Source organism: Oncorhynchus masou, chromosome 12 (assembly GCF_036934945.1).
Source record: "Oncorhynchus masou masou isolate Uvic2021 chromosome 12, UVic_Omas_1.1, whole genome shotgun sequence".
NCBI classification, from domain to species: domain Eukaryota; kingdom Metazoa; phylum Chordata; class Actinopteri; order Salmoniformes; family Salmonidae; genus Oncorhynchus; species Oncorhynchus masou.
In genome coordinates this window covers 88,684,078-88,706,577 of record NC_088223.1, presented here as the reverse complement: position 1 = coordinate 88,706,577, position 22,500 = coordinate 88,684,078, and the positions used below count along the sequence as shown (strand labels likewise).

Here is a 22,500-nt window from a genome sequence, read left to right as displayed (position 1 = left end):
AGATACTGGACAGAGGAACTCTGCCTAGAAGTACAGCATCCCAGAGTTGCCTCTTCACTGTTGACATTGAGACTGGTGTTTTGCCGGTACTATTTAATGAAGCTGCCAGTTGAGGACTTGTGAGACGTCTGTTTCTCAAACTAGACTCTCTAATGTACTTGTCCTCTTGCTCAGTTGTGCACCGGGGCCTCCCACTCCTCTTTCTATTCTGGTTCGGGCCAGTTTGCGCTGTTCTGTGAAGGGAGTGGTACACAGCGTTGTACGAGAGCTTCAGTTTCTTGGCATTTCTCACATTTCTCAGAACAAGAATAGACTGACGAGTTTCAGAAGAAAGTTCTTTGTTTCTAGCCATTTTGAGCCTGTAATCGAACCCACAAATGCTGATACTCCAGATACTCAACTCGTCTAAAGAAGGCCAGTTTTATTGCTTCTTTAATCAGAACAACAGTTTTCAGCTGTGCTAACATAATTGCAAAAGGGTTTTTTAATGATCAATTTGCTTTTTAAAAGGATACATTTGGATTAGCTAACACAATGTGCCATTGGAACACAGGAGTGATGGTTGCTAATAATGGGCCTCTGTACGCCTATGTAGATATTCCATAAATATCAGCTGTTTCCAGCTACAATTGTAATTTACAACATTAACAATGTCTACTACACATTGGTCTATTTATTTCCTTAACTCCCTTATTTGACCTTATTTTTACTCACTGTATATAGACTCTTTGTTTTCTTTTGTTCTACTGTATTACTGACTGTATGTTTTGTTTATTCCATGTGTCACTCTGTGTTGTTGTTTGTGTCGAACTGCTATGCTTTATCTTGGCCAGGTCGCAGTTGCAAATGAGAACTTGTTTTCAACTTGTCTACCTGGTTAAATAAAGTTGAAATAACTAAAAAATACACTGTATTTCTGATCAATTTGATGTTATTTTAATTAACAAAAAATTATTATTATTTTTTTCAAAAACAGGGACATTTCTAAGTGACCCCAAACTTTTGAACGGTAGTGTATATACTGTATACTGTAAGTCTGTAATGTCTATGTTCATGTTTTAAATGTATGTCTTTTTTGTTATCTGTCCGACCCCAGGAAGACTTTTTGTAATGTGTCGGACCCCGGCTAATGGGAATCCTAATATAAATCATAAAATCACCTGACACACCTCCCCCTTCTCCTCTCGCTAGCCACTACCACTCAGAAACACACTCATCCCACACCATGAACACAGCTCCTCTGTGAAAACCCTTTCACCCTGTTTATCCCACACCATGAACACAGCTCCTCTGTGAAAACCCTTTCCCTCTGTCCATCCCACACCATGAACACAGCTCCTCTGTGAAAACCCTTTCCCTCTGTTCATCCCACACCATGAACACAGCTCCTCTGTGAAAACCCTTTAACCTTGTTCATCCCACACCATGAACACAGCTCCTCTGTGAAAACCCTGTCCCTCTGTTCATCCCACACCATGAACACAGCTCCTCTGTGAAAACCCTTTCACCCTGTTCATCCCACACCATGAACACAGCTCCTCTGTGAAAACCCTGTCCCTCTGTCCATCCCACACCATGAACACAGCTCCTCTGTGAAAACCCTTTCACCCTGTTCATCCCACACCATGAACACAGCTCCTCTGTGAAAACCCTTTCCCTCTGTCCATCCCACACCATGAACACAGCTCCTCTGTGAAAACCCTGTCCCTCTGTCCATCCCACACCATGAACACAGCTCCTCTGTGAAAACCCTTTCCCTCTGTCCATCCCACACCATGAACACAGCTCCTCTGTGAAAACCCTTTCACCCTGTCCATCCCACACCATGAACACAGCTCCTCTGTGAAAACCCTGTCCCTCTGTCCATCCCACACCATGAACACAGCTCCTCTGTGAAAACCCTTTCCCTCTGTCCATCTAGTATGCTGATCCACTGTCTTTTTACTGTGCTCGTGTGCCTCCACAGAGGTTTGCTCGTCGGACTGTGGCGCTCACGGCGTGTGTTTTGGCGGAGTGTGTCGCTGTGATGAGGGCTGGACCGGCGCCGGATGTGACCAGCGTGTCTGCAACCCGTTGTGTGTAAAGCACGGGACCTGCCGGGACGGAAAGTGTCAGTGCCAACAGGGCTGGAACGGAGAGCACTGCACCATCGGTATGCATCCGACCAATCAGCCGCCACCGTGGCACGCTAACATGCTAACACACACAGTAGTACCCTGCCTCATATCCTCCCTCTGTAGTAACTCTCAGCCGAACAGAGGAACTGTCACCCACATGTTTAAAAGGTACATCCTGTTTGTTCCCTAAACCTTACGTTATGAGGCAGTAGTGTCAGTACCTGATCCTGTCCAATGTTTGTCCTTCCACGATGGAGCTCTTTTTCACTGACTATATAAAGACCATTATGTCTCTTAGCGGCAGATACATCCACCAATTCGGATGAGTGTCCTCCTTTCCTGCTCCTATCCACCACGTCATTAAGACGCTCTCCTATTCATCTGGATTGGGTTCCTCCACGAGAGGGAAAATGTGTAATCTATAGTCAAAGTACCCAGCCACATCTCCACATCCATCTCCAGCCTCCCAGCATCGTCACCAATGTTCTAAGATGGGCGCATTAAGAATTGCCAGCGCAAGATTGAGCTTCACTAAAAATCTACAGTACACCATCTTTCCTGGCTTTAAACAGATACCATTTTCCCCTCTACTATTGTAATTTGGATTCAATCAACATAATAACATTCCTTTTCATATGCAACAAAACCAGATATAACTTCTAGACTAAGTTGGTGATTTGTTGCTGGCCCGGTTAGAAGGGGCCTTGTTCTATTTCACTGGCACAATCCTTTTTTCCGTCCCCCGCAGTCGGAAAGTAGCTTAGATACGCATTTGAAATCACAAAGCAGACCCGCAGTGTGGTAGCCGCGTAGCCGTGTAGCCGCCGTGTAGCCGTGTAGCCGCCGTGTAGCTGCCGTGTAACCATGTAGCCGTGTAGCCACCATGTAGCTGCCGCGTAGCCGCATGTAGCCACCGTGTAGCCGCCGCGTAGCCACCATGTAGCCGCCGTGCCGCATGTAGCCGCATGTAGCCACCGCGTAGCTGCATGTAGCCGCCGCGTAGCCGCATGTAGCCACCGTGTAGCCGCCCAGCGTGCCGCATGTAGCCACCGTGTAGCCGCCGCTAGCCGCATGTAGCCACCATGTAACCGCCGCGTAGCCGCATGTAGCCGCCGCGTAGCCACATGTAGCCGCCGTGTAGCCGCATGTAGCCGCCGCGTAGCCACCATGTAGCCGCCGCATGTAGCCGCCGCGTAGCCGCATGTAGCCGCCATGTAGCCGCCGCATGTAGCCACCATGTAGCCGCCATGTAGCCGTGTAGCCGCCGTGTAGCCACCATGTAGCCACCATGTAGCAGTGTAGCCACCGTGTAGCCGTGTAGCCGTTTAGCCGCCGTGTAGCCATGTATGCACATTTGTTGAAAAGGGATTTGAGCTTTCAGACCAGTAAAACATCAGTCCTACAATGTCAAGCCGTGAACACCACATATTGGCTTTTGTAGGCAATATCATGGAAGACAACGGCTATCTTCACTGAGTGGACAAAACATTAGGAACACCTTCCTAATATTGAGTTGCACCCCCCTTTTCCCTCAGAACAGCCTCAATTCTTCAGGACATGGGACTCTATAAGGTGTTGAAAGGGTTCCACAGGGATGCTGGCCCATGTTGACTCCAATGCTGGATGCTGGTTCGATGTCCTTTGGGTGGTGGACCATTCTTGATACAAACAGAAAACTGTTGAGCGTGAAAAACCCAGCAGCGTTGCAGTTCTTGACACACTCAAAGCGGTGCACCAGGTACCTACTACCATACCCTGTTCAAAGGCACTTAAATCTTTTGTTTTGCCCGTTAACCTCTTGAATGGCACACACACACACAATCCATGTCTCAATTGTCTCAAGGCTTAAAAATCCTTCTTTAACCTGTCTCCTCCCCTTCATCTACACCCCATTGAAGGGGATTTAACAAGTGACATCAATAAGGGATCATAGCTTTCCTCTGGATTCATCTGGTCGGTCTGTGTCATGGAAAGACCAGGTGTTGTGCAGCATTTTCTCCATTGGGTTAGTTGCTAGGCCACTCTGATACGACTACATAATGCTCAAATAGCCACAATAGCCTTTTGACCACTGTCTGAAACTGTAACTTAAAGTGGGTCAACTGTTCACAGTTACACGTGTATCAGAAGTTGCACAGAATGCTTGCGAAAATAAAGTTTCAGCTCATAACACTTGGGGGTTGAGCCAACAATGCTTGTCACCCACTCTCCAGTAGAGTCGTCTGGGCAGCAGGCCTCTCGGTACTCCCTAAGACACACTCAGCCTTCCTGGGAGCCAACAAATAGGGACAGACACTCTGCCCCCTCATTCACCCCCCAAGGGCTTTAATTTCCTCTCTGTTATTTTCCTCCCATCTGATGAGAAAAACATCTCCCTGGGGCTCCACTGTGGGCTGTGTTGTTAGAGCCATGTGAAAAGGCTGGCGCTGTGTGCTGCTTCCCATTCTCTGTTCATTCTATGTCCCTCTCTAATTGGGTGTTGAGAGAGTTGAGTGTGAAGAAGGAGCTTCGTCTCCTCTCCACTTTACTGTGATGAACCACGTCATGTTGAGAATCACCTCCATCTCATGTCCACAGTTTCGGCCCCAACCAGATTCTCTGGCAGGCTATTCCAGAGGCTGGGGGCATAGTAACTAAAGGCTGGGGGCATAGTAACTAAAGGCTGGGGGCATAGTAACTAGAGGCTGGGGGCATAGTAACTAAAGGCTGGGGGCATAGTAACTAAAGGCTGGGGGCATCGTAACTAAAGGCTGGGGGCATAGTAACTAGAGGCTGGGGGCATCGTAACTAAAGGCTGGGCGGCAGGGTAGCCTAGGCATTGGACTAGTAACCGCATTGCAAGTTCAAATCCCCGAGCTGACAAGGTACAAAATATGTCGGGGCAGTTAACCCACTGTTCCTAGTCAAAAATAAGAATTTGTTCTTAACTGACTAGCCTAGTAAAATAAAGGTAAAATTTTAAAAAATGTAAAAAACTAAAGTAATAGTAACTAAAGGCTGGGGACATAGTAACTAAAGGCTGGGGGCATAGTAACTAAAGGCTGGGGGCATAGTAACTAAAGGCTGGGGGCATAGTAACTAGAGGCTGGGGGCATAGTAACTAAAGGCTGGGGGCATAGTAACTAGAGGCTGGGGGCATAGTAACTAAAGGCTGGGGGCATAGTAACTAAAGGCTGGGGGCATAGTAACTAAAGGCTGGGGGCATAGTAACTAAAGGCTGGGGGCATAGTAACTAGAGGCTGGGGGCATAGTAACTAAAGGCTGGGGGCATAGTAACTAGAGGCTGGGGGCATAGTAACTAAAGGCTGGGGGCATAGTAACTAAAGGCTGGGGGCATAGTAACTAGAGGCTGGGGGCATAGTAACTAAAGGCTGGGGGCATAGTAACTAAAGGCTGGGGGCATAGTAACTAAAGGCTGGGGGCATAGTAACTAAAGGCTGGGGGCATAGTAACTAGAGGCTGGGGGCATAGTAACTAGAGGCTGGGGGCATAGTAACTAAAGGCTGGGGGCATAGTAACTAAAGGCTGGGGGCATAGTAACTAGAGGCTGGGGGCATAGTAACTAGAGGCTGGGGGCATCATAACTAAAGGCTGGGGGCATAGTAACTAAAGGCTGTCTCTCCATGCCTCTTGGCCCTCCTCAGGTTCTCTGGCAGGCTATTCCAGAGGCTGGGGGCATCATAACTAAAGGCTGGGGGGATAGTAAATATAAAGGATGTCTGGCGTGTTTAGGGGAGCACAGTCGTGGATTGATTTAAAAAACAGTAGAAGAATCTTAAAATGATTTCTAAAACTCACAGGTAGCCAGTGCAGAGACCTTAAAACCGATGTGATGTGTGCTCTCTGTCTGGTCTTGGTCAGTACCCGTGCTGCAGCATTCTGTATGTTTTACAGTGCAGAGACCTTAAAACCGGTGTGATGTGTGCTCTCTGTCTGGTCTTGGTCAGTACCCGTGCTGCAGCATTCTGTATGTTTTACAGTGCAGAGACCTTAAAACCGGTGTGATGTGTGCTCTCTGTCTGGTCTTGGTCAGTACCCGTGCTGCAGCATTCTGTATGTTTTACAGTACAGAGACCTTAAAACCGGTGTGATGTGTGCTCTCTGTGGTCTTGGTCAGTACCCGTGCTGCAGCATTCTGTATGTTTTACAGTACAGAGACCTTAAAACCGGTGTGATGTGTGCTGTCTGGTCTTGGTCAGTACCCGTGCTGCAGCATTCTGTATGTTTTACAGTGCAGAGACCTTAAAACCGGTGTGATGTGTGCTCTCTGTCTGGTCTTGGTCAGGACCCGTGCTGCAGCATTCTGTATGTTTTACAGTGCAGAGACCTTAAAACCGTAGATGTGTGCTTCTGTCTGGTCTTGGTCAGGACCCGTGCTGCAGCATTCTGTATGTTTTGCAGTTGTCAGACCAGACAGGAGAGCATGTTACAGTATGTCAAGCCATTCTGTGTAATAAAAGCATTACAGGATGACATGGATGAGTCTGTACCAGCCTGAGACAGAAATGTCCACACCTTGGCAATGTTCTTCAGGTGGTAAGAAAAGCTATTTTGGTCACATTCCTAATGTGTGATTTGAAATTTTCTCTTCAGAATCTAAAATGTGGTGACACAGAAATGTAGGGTTGTTAATCGTTTGCATATCAATGAGAATCAATGCTTTGCTTTCTGATAACGCTGCCAAGGGGTAACATAGATACCTAACCATAACAGACCCAAAAATCAAACCATGTGGAACGCCACATGTGATATCTATTTTCTCTTGAGTTATGCACACCAAGGGTTACAAAAGAACTCTCTGGACCGGTTAAATAGGTCCTAAACCCATTTAGAACTGGACTGGTTAAATAGGTCCTAAACCCATTTAGAACTGGACCGGTTAAATAGGTCCTAAACCCATTTAGAATTGGACCGGTTAAATAGGTCCTAAACCCATTTAGAACTGGACCAGAGAGGCCAACCCACCTCTCCAGTCTATCCAGAAGGACATCATATTCAACAGTGTCGAATGCAGCACTTATACTGAACAAATATATAAACGCAACATGGAAAGTGTTGAAATAAAAGATCCCCGAAAATGTCCATACGCACAAAAAAGCTTATATCTCTCAAATTTTGACCACAAATTTGTTTATATCCCAGTTAGTGAGCATTTCTCCTTTGCCAAGATAATCCATCCACCTGACAGGTGTGGCATATCAAGAAGCTGATTAAACAGAATGATCATTACACAGGTGCACCTTGTGCTGGGGACAATAAAAGGCTACTCTAAAATGTGCAGTTTTGTCACACAACACAATACCACATGTCTAAAGTTTTGAGGGAGCGTGTAATTGGCATGCTGACTGGTGGAATGTCCACCATAGCTGTTGTCAGAGAATGTAATGTTCATTTCTCTACCATAAGCCACCTCCAACGTTGTTTTAGAGAATTTGTCAGTGCATCCAACCGGCCTCACAATCGCAGTGTAACCACGCCAGCCCAGGACCTCCACATCCATCTTCTTCACCTGCAGGTTCATCTGAGGTGGTGCTGAGGAGTATTTCTGTCTGTAATAAAGCCTTTTTGTGGGGAAAACCCATATCGATTGGCTGGGCTTTGGCTCCCCACTGGGTGGGCCTATGCCCTCCCAAGCCCACCTATTGCTGCGCCACTGCCCAGTCATGTGAAATACATAGATTAGGGCCTAATGAATTTATTTCAGTTGACTGACATGAACTGTAACTCAATCAAATCAGAGAAATTGTTGCATGTTGCGTTTATATTTTTGTTCAGTATAAATCCAAGAGTACAAGGGTAGAAATCTGTGTTGGCTCTGGAATCATTTACCACACTAACTAAGGCTTGTCTCTGTGCTGTAGTGGGCACGAAAACCAAACTGGAATTTTACGACAGTTGGTACTTTGAAAATCATTTAGCTGTTTAAAATTCAATTTCTCCAGAATTGTACTTAAGAATAGAAGGTTGGAGATTGGCTGAAAATTGCTAAGAGCTGAAGAATCTATAATATATTTCTTCAGAAGGGGTTTCACCATCGAAGTTTTTGGTGCAGTGGGGAAGGTGCTGGTGAACAGTGAGTGATTAGCACTTCTTCAGATATGCAAATTAAAAACAGTTTTGAAGAAGGTGGTGGGGATAGGATCGAGAAGGCAGGTAGAAAGCTTAAGTTGTGATATCACTTTCCCTAGCATGTCTGTGTCAGCCAGGGAAAATAAATCCATAGTGCCTTTACGTGGTAGGCTAGGACACACATAATCAAACTTCTCATCAGGTCTTGCTTGACTGATACCCAGCCTAGTGTTTGTTATCTTGGGGCGGCAGGGTAGCCTAGTGGTTAGAGGGTTGGACTAGTTCAAACCCCCGAGCTGACAAGGTACAAATCTGTCGCTCTGCCCTTCAACAGGCAGTTAACCCACTGTTCCTAGGCCGTCATTGAAAATATGATTTTGCTCTTAACTGACTTGCCTGGTCAAATAAAGGTCAAATAAAAAATAAAATTAAAATCTTATCTCTGCAATATGCTGCAAACTCATCCGGTTTAGATGTGGAGGAAAGTTCACATATGTTTGTGGTGGGGAGGATTTATCAGGCCATCAATGGTTGAGAAGAGCACTCTCAAATGATTCTGATTATTAGTGATCAAGTTAGAGAAATGAGCCCTTCTGGCATTTTTCTATTGTCTTGTTATATATGTCAAGTTGCTCTCTCAGTGTATCATAATGGACCTGCAACTTCATCCACTTCCGCTCTGCCTTTCTGTAATTTCTCTTTAAACAGATTTGTTTCCTCACTCATCCAAAGGGGTTCTCTGTTTACATGTGTCTTTTTTCAACTTTACTGCAGCTATGCCATCAATAGTTGCCCTTCATTTACTATTAAAGTTATCAACTAAATCATCACAAAGTTCAGTATTACCCTGCGCTATGAGCACCAAGGTAGTAAAAAACACACAGCGGCTATCAGATAAAGCAACATCAACAATAGAGGAAATGTCAATAGAAAAACCCTTGGTAATAACCAGGTCCAGTAGAAAGCCCCTTGGTAATAACCAGGTCCAGTAGAAAGCCCCTTGGTAATAACCAGGTCCAGTAGAAAGCCCCTTGGTAATAACCAGGTCCAGTAGAAAGCCCCTTGGTAATAACCAGGTCCAGTAGAAAGCCCCTTGGTAATAACCAGGTCCAGTAGGAAGCCCCTTGGTAATAACCAGGTCCAGTAGGAAGCCCCTTGGTAATAACCAGGTCTAGTAGAGAGCCCCTTGGTAATAACCAGGTCCAGTAGGAAGCCCCTTGGTAATAACCAGGTCTAGTAGAGAGCCCCTTGGTAATAACCAGGTACAGTAAAAAGCATCTTGGTAATAACCAGGTCCAGTAGAAAACACCTTGGTAATAACCAGGTACAGTAAAAAGCCTCTTGGTAATAACCAGGTCCAGTAGAAAGCCCCTTGGTAATAACCAGGTCCAGTAGAAAGCCCCTTGGTAATAACCAGGTCCAGTAGGAAGCCCCTTGGTAATAAACAGGTCCAGTAGAAAGCCCCTTGGTAATAACCAGGTCCATTAGAAAGCCCCTTGGTAATAACCAGGTCCAGTAGGAAGCCCCTTGGTAATAACCAGGTCCAGTAGGAAGCCCCTTGGTAATAACCAGGTCTAGTAGAGAGCCCCTTGGTAATAACCAGGTCCAGTAGAAAGCCCCTTGGTAATAACCAGGTCCAGTAGAAAGCCTCTTGGTAATAACCAGGTCCAGTAGAAAGCCCCTTGGTAATAACCAGGTCCAGTAGAAAGCCCCTTGGTAATAACCAGGTCCAGTAGAAAGCCCCTTGGTAATAACCAGGTCCAGAGTATGGTCACGGTTATGGTTGGCCCAGTAGAAAGCCCCTTGGTAATAACCAGGTCCAGAGTATGGCTGTGGTTATGGGTAGCCAACCCCTTGTGGGCCCAGTAGAAAGCCCCTTGGTAATAACCAGGTCCAGAGTATGGTCACGGTTATGGTTGGCCCAGTAGAAAGCCCCTTGGTAATAACCCGGTCCAGAGTATGGTCACGGTTATGGGTGGGCCCAGTAATATGTTGGATAAAGTCCATAGAGCTCAAGAGACTCATAAATTCAGTGGCCTTGAAGTCAGTCTCTTTGCCAGCATGAATATTAAAATCGCCCAACACAATGATGTTATTATAGTTCTCAAGGACAATAGATAATGGTTCAGAGAAATCGGTAAAGAAAGTGGTTCAGTGTTTTGGTGGCCTATACAGGGTTATGGCCCGTACTGGTGGCTGACATTTAAACTGTATAACATGATGTACTGGTGGCTGACATTTAAACTGTATAACATGATGTACTGGTGGCTGACATTTAAACAGTATAACATGATGTACTGGTGGCTGACATTTAAACAGTATAACATGATGTACTGGTGGCTGACATTTAAACAGTATAACATGATGTACTGGTGGCTGACATTTAAACAGTATAACATGATGTACTGGTGGCTGACATTTAAACAGTATAACATGATGTACTGGTGGCTGACATTTAATCAGTATAACATGATGTACTGGTGGCTGACATTTAAACAGTATAACATGATGTACTGGTGGCTGACATTTAAACAGTATAACATGATGTACTGGTGGCTGACATTTAAACAGTATAACATGATGCTCTGGTCTGGTGGCTGACATTTAAACAGTATAACATGATGTACTGGTGGCTGACATTTAAACAGTATAACATGATGTACTGGTGGCCGACATTTAAACAGTATAACATGATGTACTGGTGGCTGACATTTAAACAGTATAACATGATGCTCTGGTCTGGTGGCTGACATTTAAACAGTATAACATGATGTACTGGTGGCTGACATTTAAACAGTATAACATGATGTACTGGTGGATGACATTTAAACAGTATAACATGATGTACTGGTGGCTGATTTAAACAGTATAACATGATGCTCTGGTCTGGTGGCTGACATTTAAACAGTATAACATGATGTACTGGTGGCTGACATTTAAACAGTATAACATGATGTACTGGTGGATGACATTTAAACAGTATAGCATGATGCTCAAAAGAGCCATTCTCCAAAACCAAATGTCCTTACAGCTGAGAACATTAGTAAAAAATAGAGGCTTTTCCCCCAACCTTTCCCCTTTTCTGATAGAGTATGAAAAGCTGTAGTCTGGGGGGGCTTGATAAAGAGCAGTACTACAGTCTGAACACAGCTGGGGGGCTTGATAAAGAGCAGTACTACAGTCTGAACACAGCTGGGGGGCTTGATAAAGAGCAGTACTACAGTCTGAAGACAGCTGGGGGGGGGCTTGATAAAGAGCAGTACTACAGTCTGAACACAGCTGGGGGGCTTGATAAAGAGCAGTACTACAGTCTGAACACAGCTGGGGGGGCTTGATAAAGAGCAGTACTACAGTCTGAACACAGCTGGGGGGGGCTTGATAAAGAGCAGTACTACAGTCTGAAGACAGCTGGGGGGGCTTGATAAAGAGCAGTACTACAGTCTGAACACAGCTGGGGGGGCTTGATAAAGAGCAGTACTACAGTCTGAACACAGCTGGGGGGCTTGATAAAGAGCAGTACTACAGTCTGAAGACAGCTGGGGGGGCTTGATAAAGAGCAGTACTACAGTCTGAAGACAGCTGGGGGGCTTGATAAAGAGCAGTACTACAGTCTGAACACAGCTGGGGGGGCTTGATAAAGAGCAGTACTACAGTCTGAAGACAGCTGGGGGGGCTTGATAAAGAGCAGTACTACAGTCTGAAGACAGCTGGGGGGGGGCTGATAAAGAGCAGTACTACAGTCTGAAGACAGCTGGGGGGGGCTTGATAAAGAGCAGTACTACAGTCTGAAGACAGCTGGGGGGGGGCTTGATAAAGAGCAGTACTACAGTCTGAACACAGCTGGGGGGGGGCTTGATAAAGAGCAGTACTACAGTCTGAAGACAGCTGGGGGGGGCTTGATAAAGAGCAGTACTACAGTCTGAACACAGCTGGGGGGGCTTGATAAAGAGCAGTACTACAGTCTGAACACAGCTGGGGGGGCTTGATAAAGAGCAGTACTACAGTCTGAACACAGCTGGGGGGGGCTTGATAAAGAGCAGTACTACAGTCTGAAGACAGCTGGGGGGCTTGATAAAGAGCAGTACTACAGTCTGAACACAGCTGGGGGGGCTTGATAAAGAGCAGTACTACAGTCTGAACACAGCTGGGGGGCTTGATAAAGAGCAGTACTACAGTCTGAAGACAGCTGGGGGGGCTTGATAAAGAGCAGTACTACAGTCTGAACACAGCTGGGGGGCTTGATAAAGAGCAGTACTACAGTCTGAAGACAGCTGGGGGGCTTGATAAAGAGCAGTACTACAGTCTGAAGACAGCTGGGGGGCTTGATAAAGAGCAGTACTACAGTCTGAAGACAGCTGGGGGGGGCTTGATAAAGAGCAGTACTACAGTCTGAAGACAGCTGGGGGGCTTGATAAAGAGCAGTACTACAGTCTGAAGACAGCTGGGGGGGCTTGATAAAGAGCAGTACTACAGTCTGAACACAGCTGGGGGGGGGGCTTGATAAAGAGCAGTACTACAGTCTGAAGACAGCTGGGGGGGCTTGATAAAGAGCAGTACTACAGTCTGAACACAGCTGGGGGGGCTTGATAAAGAGCAGTACTACAGTCTGAACACAGCTGGGGGGGCTTGATAAAGAGCAGTACTACAGTCTGAACACAGCTGGGGGGGCTTGATAAAGAGCAGTACTACAGTCTGAACACAGCTGGGGGGGGGGCTTGATAAAGAGCAGTACTACAGTCTGAACACAGCTGGGGGGGCTTGATAAAGAGCAGTACTACAGTCTGAAGACAGCTGGGGGGGCTTGATAAAGAGCAGTACTACAGTCTGAAGACAGCTGGGGGGGCTTGATAAAGAGCAGTACTACAGTCTGAAGACAGCTGGGGGGGCTTGATAAAGAGCAGTACTACAGTCTGAAGACAGCTGGGGGGGGCTTGATAAAGAGCAGTACTACAGTCTGAAGACAGCTGGGGGGGGGGCTTGATAAAGAGCAGTACTACAGTCTGAAGACAGCTGGGGGGGGGGCTTGATAAAGAGCAGTACTACAGTCTGAAGACAGCTGGGGGGGGGGCTTGATAAAGAGCAGGACTACAGTCTGAACACAGCCATGTTTGTTTCAGTGAGAAACACGCAATCAACTTCGCGCTCTGTTGCATTAAATGGTGTGGGGGTTTTTTCCCAGGTAAAGATGAGAGAGATGCAGGTGGTCTTGATGTCAGTCACCTCCATCTCACTCTTCGTTTACCTGTGATGAACCACGCCATGTTGAGAACCCCACTTCCTCCTCTACACACAAACCTCTTCATAAAACCCCGACATGGTTTTGTTTTTGTGCTAACTTTTGAGGATAGCTTGGAAGAAGGTATTGTATTTGGCTAAGTGGTGGTCTGATTTGTTCATTAGTTCCCCAGGCCTAAGATAGAGCTGTGTAGAGAGGTGAAGGGGCATTCTTAGTATTGTGAAGTGTGTACTCAATGTCTTAGTGGTAGTTGGTGTTTTAGAGTTACAGTAGTGTATTGCAACACAAACATTGGCACAGACACGTGCATGTATGCATACACACACACAGACACACACGCACACTATACACACTACACAGATTTAGTACTGTAGATATGTGGTAGTGGTGGAGTAGGGACCTGAGGACACACAGTGCGTTGTGAAATCTGTGAATGTATTGTATGTTTTGTATAAATTGTATAAACTGCCTTAATTTTGATGGACCCCAGGAAGAGTAACTGCTGCTTTGGCAACAGCTAATTGGGATCCATAATAAATACAAACGCTAACTCCCATTCGCTAGTATCTCCATTGATCCCTCCTATAGGGATATTCAGCTGGTACACTCCTTCATAACAGTCCCTAGTGCATTGTTTTTTTTCTCTTGTACTTTGTTAAACACAAGACTAACATGTGTAAGGTTTGGTCTGTCTGTATCTGTTCGTGAGTGTCTCTACCTGTTAGCTTGTCTCTCTGTCTAGCTACGTATAGTTGTAAACGCTAACACACAGTCAGCTAGCAGTGCACATTAGCATTTCTACTCCATGTTAAGTAGGCTGCTATTTCTGCTGCAGCATTCTCCATAGGAATATTAATGGGCTTGGCCTTTCAACTACATCTGCCCAGCCGTAGGTAGGAATACTTATAGATGGGCCGTACCAGAGGAGCTGCGTGCTCATCCCTCTTGGGATGCTAATGACCGTGGTGCTCCTCATCAGGAACGGCAGCCATGTTGTTCAGCTGGCTTAAAGTAAAAGGTTAATACGCTTTAATGAGATTTTTGTCTGTTCAGAAAAAAAATACTTAAATGTTCATCCATTCGAACGAAAGTGTCTGATTATTAAATACGGATTATAGATTCACGTTTCTCAACGCCTCTCTCAGAGAGAGGACTGCTCCTTTGACCTTGGAGATGGTAATTCATTAAATACCATGGATGAGTTATGTAGATTTACAGTCCAATACCTCCCCACAGCCTGGTCCCATTCCTCTGGTCTCCTGTACAGACTACCCTACACCACTGAGACAGATGTCCCAGCCACATTCATTATGTCCTCTTCATTCACCTAGCCTGGGAGAATATTACATCTTCTCAGGGTGTATATCATTGACTGCAGTCGTCAATGATATACTGTAAAGCATCTCTCCTGTTGATCTCACTCCCTGTGTCTAGTAATCTCATCAGCTTCCCCTAATCAAATTCTCCCATGAGGCAGCACTACACCCCAGGCCAGCCTCCAGAGGCAAATCAACCACCGCAAATTAATCGGCTGTGAACTTATTCTCTTTTATTGAATACTCTTTGCTGTGAATGGATATTGAAGAAAACAATTTATCGCACACCAAACCCCTCCGTTGTGATGCTACGGTATATAGCTTGTTATGATGAAATGCAATCCCCCTGCCATGTAATCAATAGTGTTTTTTATAGCGCTTATTGTGTCCTGCAACGTCAGACAGAGACTAAAGATGTAAAGTTGGTGAGCTGGTGCAAGTTACTCTGTCACTAAATCACAATTACTGACCTCTTCTCTGGTCTCATCCTCCTCTCTTTTCCTCCCTCCCTCCCTCCCTTCCTCCCTTTCTCCCTCCCTCCCTTCCTCCCTCCCTCTGTACCCCCCTCGCTCCCTCTACCTCCCTCCCTCCCTACCCCCCTCCCTCCCTCTACCCCCTCCCTCCCTCCCATCCTCCCTCCCTCCCTCCCTACCCCCCCCCCTCCCTCCCTCTACCCCCCCCCTCCCTCTACCCCCTCCCTCCCTACCTCTACCCCCCTCCCTCCCTACCTCCCCCTCCCTCCCTCCCTCTACCCCCTCCCTCCCTCCCTCTCCTCCCCACCTCCTCTCTCTTTCTCAGATGGTTGTCCGGGTCAGTGTAACAGGAATGGTCAATGCAGCCTGGGTCAGAACAGCTGGCACTGTGATTGCCACACTGGCTGGAGAGGACCTGGCTGCAGTGTTGCCATGGAGATCTCCTGTGCCGACAACAAGGACAACGAAGGAGGTGAGTGGTGAAGGTTCACAGGAGGAAGGCTGAGGAATGCTGTGTCCACTTAGTAGATTTGCCTATGAAAAGAAAAACGAAGGTATGACATTCCCATGCATGACTCATGATTTGATTTGGAATCAACAGTGCTTACAGTATTTGTGAAACTATACTGCTGACGAGGGAAAAATATATATTTATTTCCTCTAAATATCCACTTGTAAGGCACAGCAGCATCTCTCAGGTATGGCAATTGACAAGCTCTTTGATTCTCCCGGACTAGCAGCAGTCAGCCAGACGCCTGCCTGGGTTTCTCCTTGAGGTTTCCTCCCAGTGAGTTGCTCCAGGATCAGAGAGGTGTGATTGTGAGTCTGGTGTTATCAGGCCTGAATGGCCCAATTATGGAATCCTTCTGTCTGTGTGAGCCAGCGTTGAGCAGGCTGGGGAGAGAGGAGATGCTGGTTGAATCGATGCCGTCTTCACCTCCTCCTCCCCAGAGTGCATTGGGGATCAGTGACCTGGAGTGTGCGGAGATGGATGTCCATATTACCTCCTCATCCCTCCCTGATGGAGGATTAAGTGACCCCCCCCCTCCTGTGACCATTTGTGAGAGGATCAAAGACGCCTCGGAGATGCAGCCAGCTCCTCTCCAAGCAGTCAGCTCCTCTCCAAGCAGCCAGCTCCTCTCCAAGCAGCCAGCTCCTCTCCAAGCAGCCAGCTCCTCCCCAAGCAGCAGCTCCTCTCCAAGCAGCCAGCTCCTCTCCAAGCAGCAGCTCCTCTCCAAGCAGCCAGCTCCTCTCCAAGCAGCAGCTCCTCTCCAAGCAGCCAGCTCCTCTCCAAGCAGCCAGCTCCTCTCCAAGCAGCCAGCTCCTCTCCAAGCAGCAGCTCCTCTCCAAGCAGCAGCTCCTCTCCAAGCAGCCAGCTCCTCTCCAAGCAGCCAGCTCCTCTCCAAGCAGCCAGCCAGTGTCAGTGCAGTGTTATCTAACATGAAAATGATACCCGTGACTATTTTTCCTTGCTTAGCGGCTAAGTAGTGTGCCAGGGCCAGAGCTATGTCGATCTTAAAGAGGGCTTTCTCTGTGGCATGTCAGGCAATTGTGTCCGGATGCTATGCTTCCAGGTATCTCAATGCAGCCCCTGGAGGCCTTTCATCTTTAATCTCTCTGGTCTGAGCAAAAGGGTAATATGCTCTGAGGACGATAGGGGGTTTTAACAGTCTTACAGCCAGTCCATTTCAATGTGTGGCTGGATGCCTGGCAGGCTGGCTGTTGAGGTTCATCAAACAAAATCCTCCTTCTTCATTGGAGATGTTGTCATACTTCCTACTCACTTCCTTAATCTGTCTGTCGGTGTTTATCAGTCTCCCTCTCTGTCTCTCCCTCTCTGTCTCTCCCTCTCTGTCTCTCCCTCTCTGTCTCTCCCTCTCTGTCTCTCCCTCTCTGTCTCTCCCTCTCTGTCCCTCCCTCTCTGTCTCTCCCTCTCTGTCTCTCCCTCTCTGTCTCTCCCTCTCTGTCTCTCCCTCTCTGTCTCTCCCTCTCTGTCTCTCCCTCTCTGTCCCTCCCTCTCTGTCTCTCCCTCTCTGTCCCTCCCTCTCTGTCTCTCCCTCTCTGTCTCTCCCTCTCTGTCTCTCCCTCTCTGTCCCTCCCTCTCTGTCTCTCCCTCTCTGTCTCTCCCTCTCTGTCTCTCCCTCTCTGTCTCTCCCTCTCTGTCTCTCCCTCTCTGTCTCTCCCTCTCTGTCTCTCTCTCTCTGTCTCTGTCTCTCCCTCTCTGTCTCTCCCTCTCTCCCTCTCTGTCTCGCCCTCTCTGTCTCTCCCTCTCTGTCTCTCCCTCTCTGTCCCTCCCTCTCTCTCCCTCTCTGTCTCTCCCTCTCTGTCTCTCCCTCTCTCCCCTCTCTCTCTCTCCCTCTCTGTCTCTCCCTCTCTGTCTCTCCCTCTCTGTCTCTCCCTCTCTGTCTCTCCCTCTCTGTCTCTCCCTCTCTGTCCCTCCCTCTCTGTCTCTCCCTCTCTGTCTCTCCCTCTCTGTCTCTCCCTCTCTGTCCCTCCCTCTCTGTCTCTCCCTCTCTGTCTCTCCCTCTCTGTCTCTCCCTCTCTGTCTCTCCCTCTCTGTCTCTCCCTCTCTGTCCCTCCCTCTCTGTCTCTCCCTCTCTGTCTCTCCCTCTCTCCCTCTCTGTCTCTCCCTCTCTGTCCCTCCCTCTCTGTCTCTCCCTCTCTGTCTCTCCCTCTCTGTCTCTCCCTCTCTGTCTCTCCCTCTCTGTCCCTCCCTCTCTGTCTCTCCCTCTCTGTCTCTCCCTCTCTGTCTCTCCCTCTCTGTCCCTCCCTCTCTGTCTCTCCCTCTCTGTCTCTCCCTCTCTGTCTCTCCCTCTCTGTCCCTCCCTCTCTCTCCCTCTCTGTCTCTCCCTCTCTGTCTCTCCCTCTCTCTCTCTCCCTCTCTGTCTCTCCCTCTCTGTCTCTCCCTCTCTGTCTCTCCCTCTCTGTCTCTCCCTCTGTCACTCCCTCTCTGTCTCTCCCTCTCTGTCACTCCCTCTCTGTCACTCCCTCTCTGTCTCTCCCTCTCTGTCTCTCCCTCTCTGTCTCTCCCTCTCTGTCTCTCCCTCTCTCTCCCTCTCTGTCTCTCCCTCTCTGTCTCTCCCTCTCTCTCCCTCCTCTCTGTCTCTCCCTCTCTGTCTCTCCCTCTCTGTCCCTCCCTCTCTGTCTCTCCCTCTCTGTCTCTCCCTCTCTGTCTCTCCCTCCTGTCTCTCCCTCTCTCTCCCTCTCTGTCTCTCCCTCTCTGTCTCTCCCTCTCTGTCTCTCCCTCTCTGTCCCTCCCTCTCTCTCCCTCTCTGTCTCTCCCTCTCTCTCCCTCTCTCTCCCTCTCTGTCTCTCCCTCTCTGTCTCTCCCTCTCTGTCTCTCCCTCTCTGTCTCTCCCTCTCTGTCCCTCCCTCTCTCTCCCTCTCTGTCTCTCCCTCTCTGTCTCTCCCTCTCTGTCTCTCCCTCTCTGTCTCTCCCTCTCTCCCCTCCCTCTCTCTCCCTCTCTGTCTCTCCCTCTCTGTCTCTCCCTCTCTGTCTCTCCCTCTCTGTCTCTCCCTCTCTGTCCCTCCCTCTCTGTCTCTCCCTCTCTGTCTCTCCCTCTCTGTCCCTCCCTCTCTGTCTCTCCCTCTCTGTCTCTCCCTCTCTGTCTCTCCCTCTCTGTCTCTCCCTCTCTGTCTCTCCCTCTCTGTCTCTCCCTCTCTGTCTCTCCCTCTCTGTCTCTCCCTCTCTGTCTCTCCCTCTCTCCTCTCTGTCTCTCCCTCTCTGTCCCTCCCTCTCTCTCTCCCTCTCTGTCTCTCCCTCTCTGTCTCTCCCTCTCTGTCCCTCCCTCTCTGTCTCTCCCTCTCTGTCTCTCCCTCTCTGTCTCTCCCTCTCTGTCTCTCCCTCTCTGTCTCTCCCTCTCTGTCTCTCCCTCTCTGTCTCTCCCTCTCTGTCTCTCCCTCTCTGTCTCTCCCTCTCTGTCTCTCCCTCTCTGTCTCTCCCTCTCTGTCCCTCCCTCTCTGTCTCTCCCTCTCTGTCTCTCCCTCTCTGTCCCTCCCTCTCTGTCTCTCCCTCTCTGTCTCTCCCTCTCTGTCTCTCCCTCTCTGTCTCTCCCTCTCTCTCCCTCTCTGTCTCTCCCTCTCTGTCTCTCCCTCTCTGTCTCTCCCTCTCTGTCCCTCCCTCTCTCTCCCTCTCTGTCTCTCCCTCTGTCTCTCCCTCTCTCTCCCTCTCTGTCTCTCCCTCTCTGTCTCTCCCTCTCTGTCTCTCCCTCTCTGTCCCTCCCTCTCTCTCCCTCTCTGTCTCTCCCTCTCTGTCTCTCCCTCTCTGTCCCTCCCTCTCTCTCCCTCTCTGTCTCTCCCTCTCTGTCTCTCCCTCTCTGTCTCTCCCTCTCTGTCTCTCCCTCTCTGTCTCTCCCTCTCTGTCCATCCCTCTCTGTCTCTCCCTCTCTGTCTCTCCCTCTCTGTCTCTCCCTCTCTGTCCCTCCCTCTCTGTCTCTCCCTCTCTGTCCCTCCCTCTCTGTCTCTCCCTCTCTGTCTCTCCCTCTCTGTCTCTCCCTCTCTGTCCCTCCCTCTCTGTCTCTCCCTCTCTGTCCCTCCCTCTCTGTCTCTCCCTCTCTGTCTCTCCCTCTCTGTCTCTCCCTCTCTGTCCCTCCCTCTCTGTCTCTCCCTCTCTGTCTCTCCCTCTCTGTCTCTCCCTCTCTGTCTCTCCCTCTCTGTCTCTCCCTCTCTGTCTCTCCCTCTCTGTCCCTCCCTCTCTGTCTCTCCCTCTCTGTCTCTCCCTCTCTGTCCCTCCCTCTCTGTCTCTCCCTCTCTGTCTCTCCCTCTCTTTTTGTCACTGTCTGTTTTATTTCACCAAATAAAGGCTGAAAGATCAGACAGAAAAAGTTTACAAAGTCTGAAAGTAGTTTGCATAGTTGAAAGTGTTTGTTTTGACAGTTCTGAATTAACACGCTCGCTTGTGTTAGTATGCAGAGAGAGAGAGAGAGAGAGTATTCGCCCTTAGGGTTGTGAGTGATGTCCTGTTTGACTTTGATGTCAGTGTCATTGGTTTTGATTAAAAGTACGACAGGCAGGAAGTGTGCTGGGGAGAAGGGTGCAGATCACCATTTCTGAAGGAGAACTTCCTTTGTAGGCTCCTGAGTGGCACAGCGATCTAACGCACTGCATCTCAGTGCTAGAGGTGTCACTACAGACCCTGGTTTGATTCCAGGCTGTATCACAACCGGCCGTGAGTGGGAGTCCCATAGGGCAGCGCACAATTGTTCCAGCTTCGTCCGGGTTTGGCCCGGGGGTAGGTCGTCATTGTAAATAAGAATTTGTTCTTAACTGACTTGCCTAGTTGCATAAAGGTAAAATAAATAAAAAATCGTTTTTAAAAAATTGAGAATGAGGCAAAAATACCACACACATCCTAATGAATATATAACATTAGTTGAAGATAAATAAATGAACCTGTGAAAAGAATGGAAAGGGAATAAACATTTGAATATATGTTGTGTTGACACAGTATAGAGGTACACAAGATGGTAAACCTGCATGTTTTCAAATGTTCTTTGTTGCACTGTTTTCTGCTTGACAACAATCTTGTTTTATTCTGCCCAACAACAAAAGGAAAAATGACAAATCAACAACAACAATTGAATCATTATTTATTTGCAGCGGTGTCTGTCTGTCCAGGTTATTTTATCATGTGCTTCCCCTTACAGACGGACTGACAGACTGCATGGATCCTGACTGCTGTGCTCAGAGTCTGTGTCTAACCAATCCACTGTGCCTGGGAGCAAGGGATCCACTGCAGATCATCCAGCAGAGCCAATCACCTTCGCTGAAAGTCAGATCATTCTACGACAGAGTCAAGTTACTGGTGGGGAGGGATGGCACCCACATCATCCCTGGAAACAACCCCTTCAACTCAAGGTAGTGTACCCATCTACCAATTCTACTTACTTCGGGATATAATCAACTGTTTATACAGTAAACATCAGCATAAGGTCAGAATATTCTACAGTAATTACCACTGACTTTCACAGTCACACAGTCAAAAAGTCACACAGTCACAGTCACGCAGTCACAGTGTCACAGTCACACAGTCACAGTCACACAGTCACGCAGTCACAGTCACAGTCACAGTGTCACAGTCACACAGTCACAGTCACGCAGTCACAGTGTCACAGTCACAGTGTCACAGTCACACAGTCACAGTGTCACAGTGTCACAGTCACAGTGTCACAGTGTCACAGTCACAGTGTCACAGTCACGCAGTCACAGTCACACAGTCACAGTCACGCAGTCACAGTCACACAGTGTCACAGTCACACATTCACAGTGTCACAGTCACAGTGTCACAGTCACAGTAACACAGGGCATTCGGGAAGTATTCAGACCTCTTGACTTTTTCTGCATTTTGATACGTTACAAAAAACTAATTCCCATCAATCTACACACAATACCTTTTAATGACAAAGTTGAAACAGGTTTTTAGAAGTTTTTACAAATGTATTGAAAATAAAAAGGCCGTTTGCTATGAGAATTGAAATTGAGCTCAGGTACATCCTGTTTCCATTTATCATACTTGAGATGTTTCTACAACTTGATTGGAGTAAACCTGTGGTAAATCCAATTGATTGGACATGATTTGGAAAGGCACACACCTGTCTATATAAGGTCCCACAGTTGACTGTGCACGTCCTAGCAAGAGCCATGAGGTCGAAGGAATTGTCCGTAGCGCTCCGAGTCAGGGTTGTGTTGAGGCACAGGTCTGGGGAAGGGTACCAAAAAAATGTCTGCAGCATTGAAGGTCCCCAAGAACACAGTGGCCTCCATCTTTCTTAAATGGAACAAGTTTGGAACCACCAAGACTCTTTTCCTAGAGCTGGCCGCCCAGGCAAACTGAGCAATCAGGGGAGAAGGGCCTTGGTCAGGGAGGTGACCAATAACCCGATGGTCACTCTGACAGAGCTCCAGAGTTCCGCTGTGGAGATGGGAGAACCTTCCCGGAAGGACAACCATCTCTGCATCACTCCACCAATCAGGCCTTTATGGTAGAGCGGCCAGATGGATGTCACTGGTCAGTAAAAGGCACATGACAGCCCGCTTAGAGTTTGCCAAAAGGCATCAAACTTCTTCCATGAGAGACAAGATTCTCTGGTCTGATGAAACCAAGGTTGTACTCTTTGGCCTGAATGCAGAGCATCATGTCTGGAGTAAACATGGAACCATCCCTACGGTGAAGCATGGTGGTGGCAGCATCATGTCTGGAGTAAACCTGGAACCATCCCTACGGTGAAGCATGGTGGTGGCAGTATCATGTCTGGAGTAAACCTGGAACCATCCCTACGGTGAAGCATGGT

General features: G+C 48.1%; 1 protein-coding gene across 1 annotated transcript in view; it reads left to right on the top strand.

Annotated features, from left to right (window-relative positions):
- Positions 1–22,500, top strand: part of LOC135549421 (teneurin-2-like) — a 167,503-nt gene that overhangs the window by 117,011 nt on the left and 27,992 nt on the right. Inside the window, exons 12-14 of the mRNA XM_064979392.1 lie at positions 1,967–2,152; positions 15,537–15,683; positions 20,857–21,067. Of these exons, the coding sequence (XP_064835464.1) occupies positions 1,967–2,152; positions 15,537–15,683; positions 20,857–21,067 (544 nt within the window). The remainder of the gene's footprint in view (positions 1–1,966; positions 2,153–15,536; positions 15,684–20,856; positions 21,068–22,500) is intronic.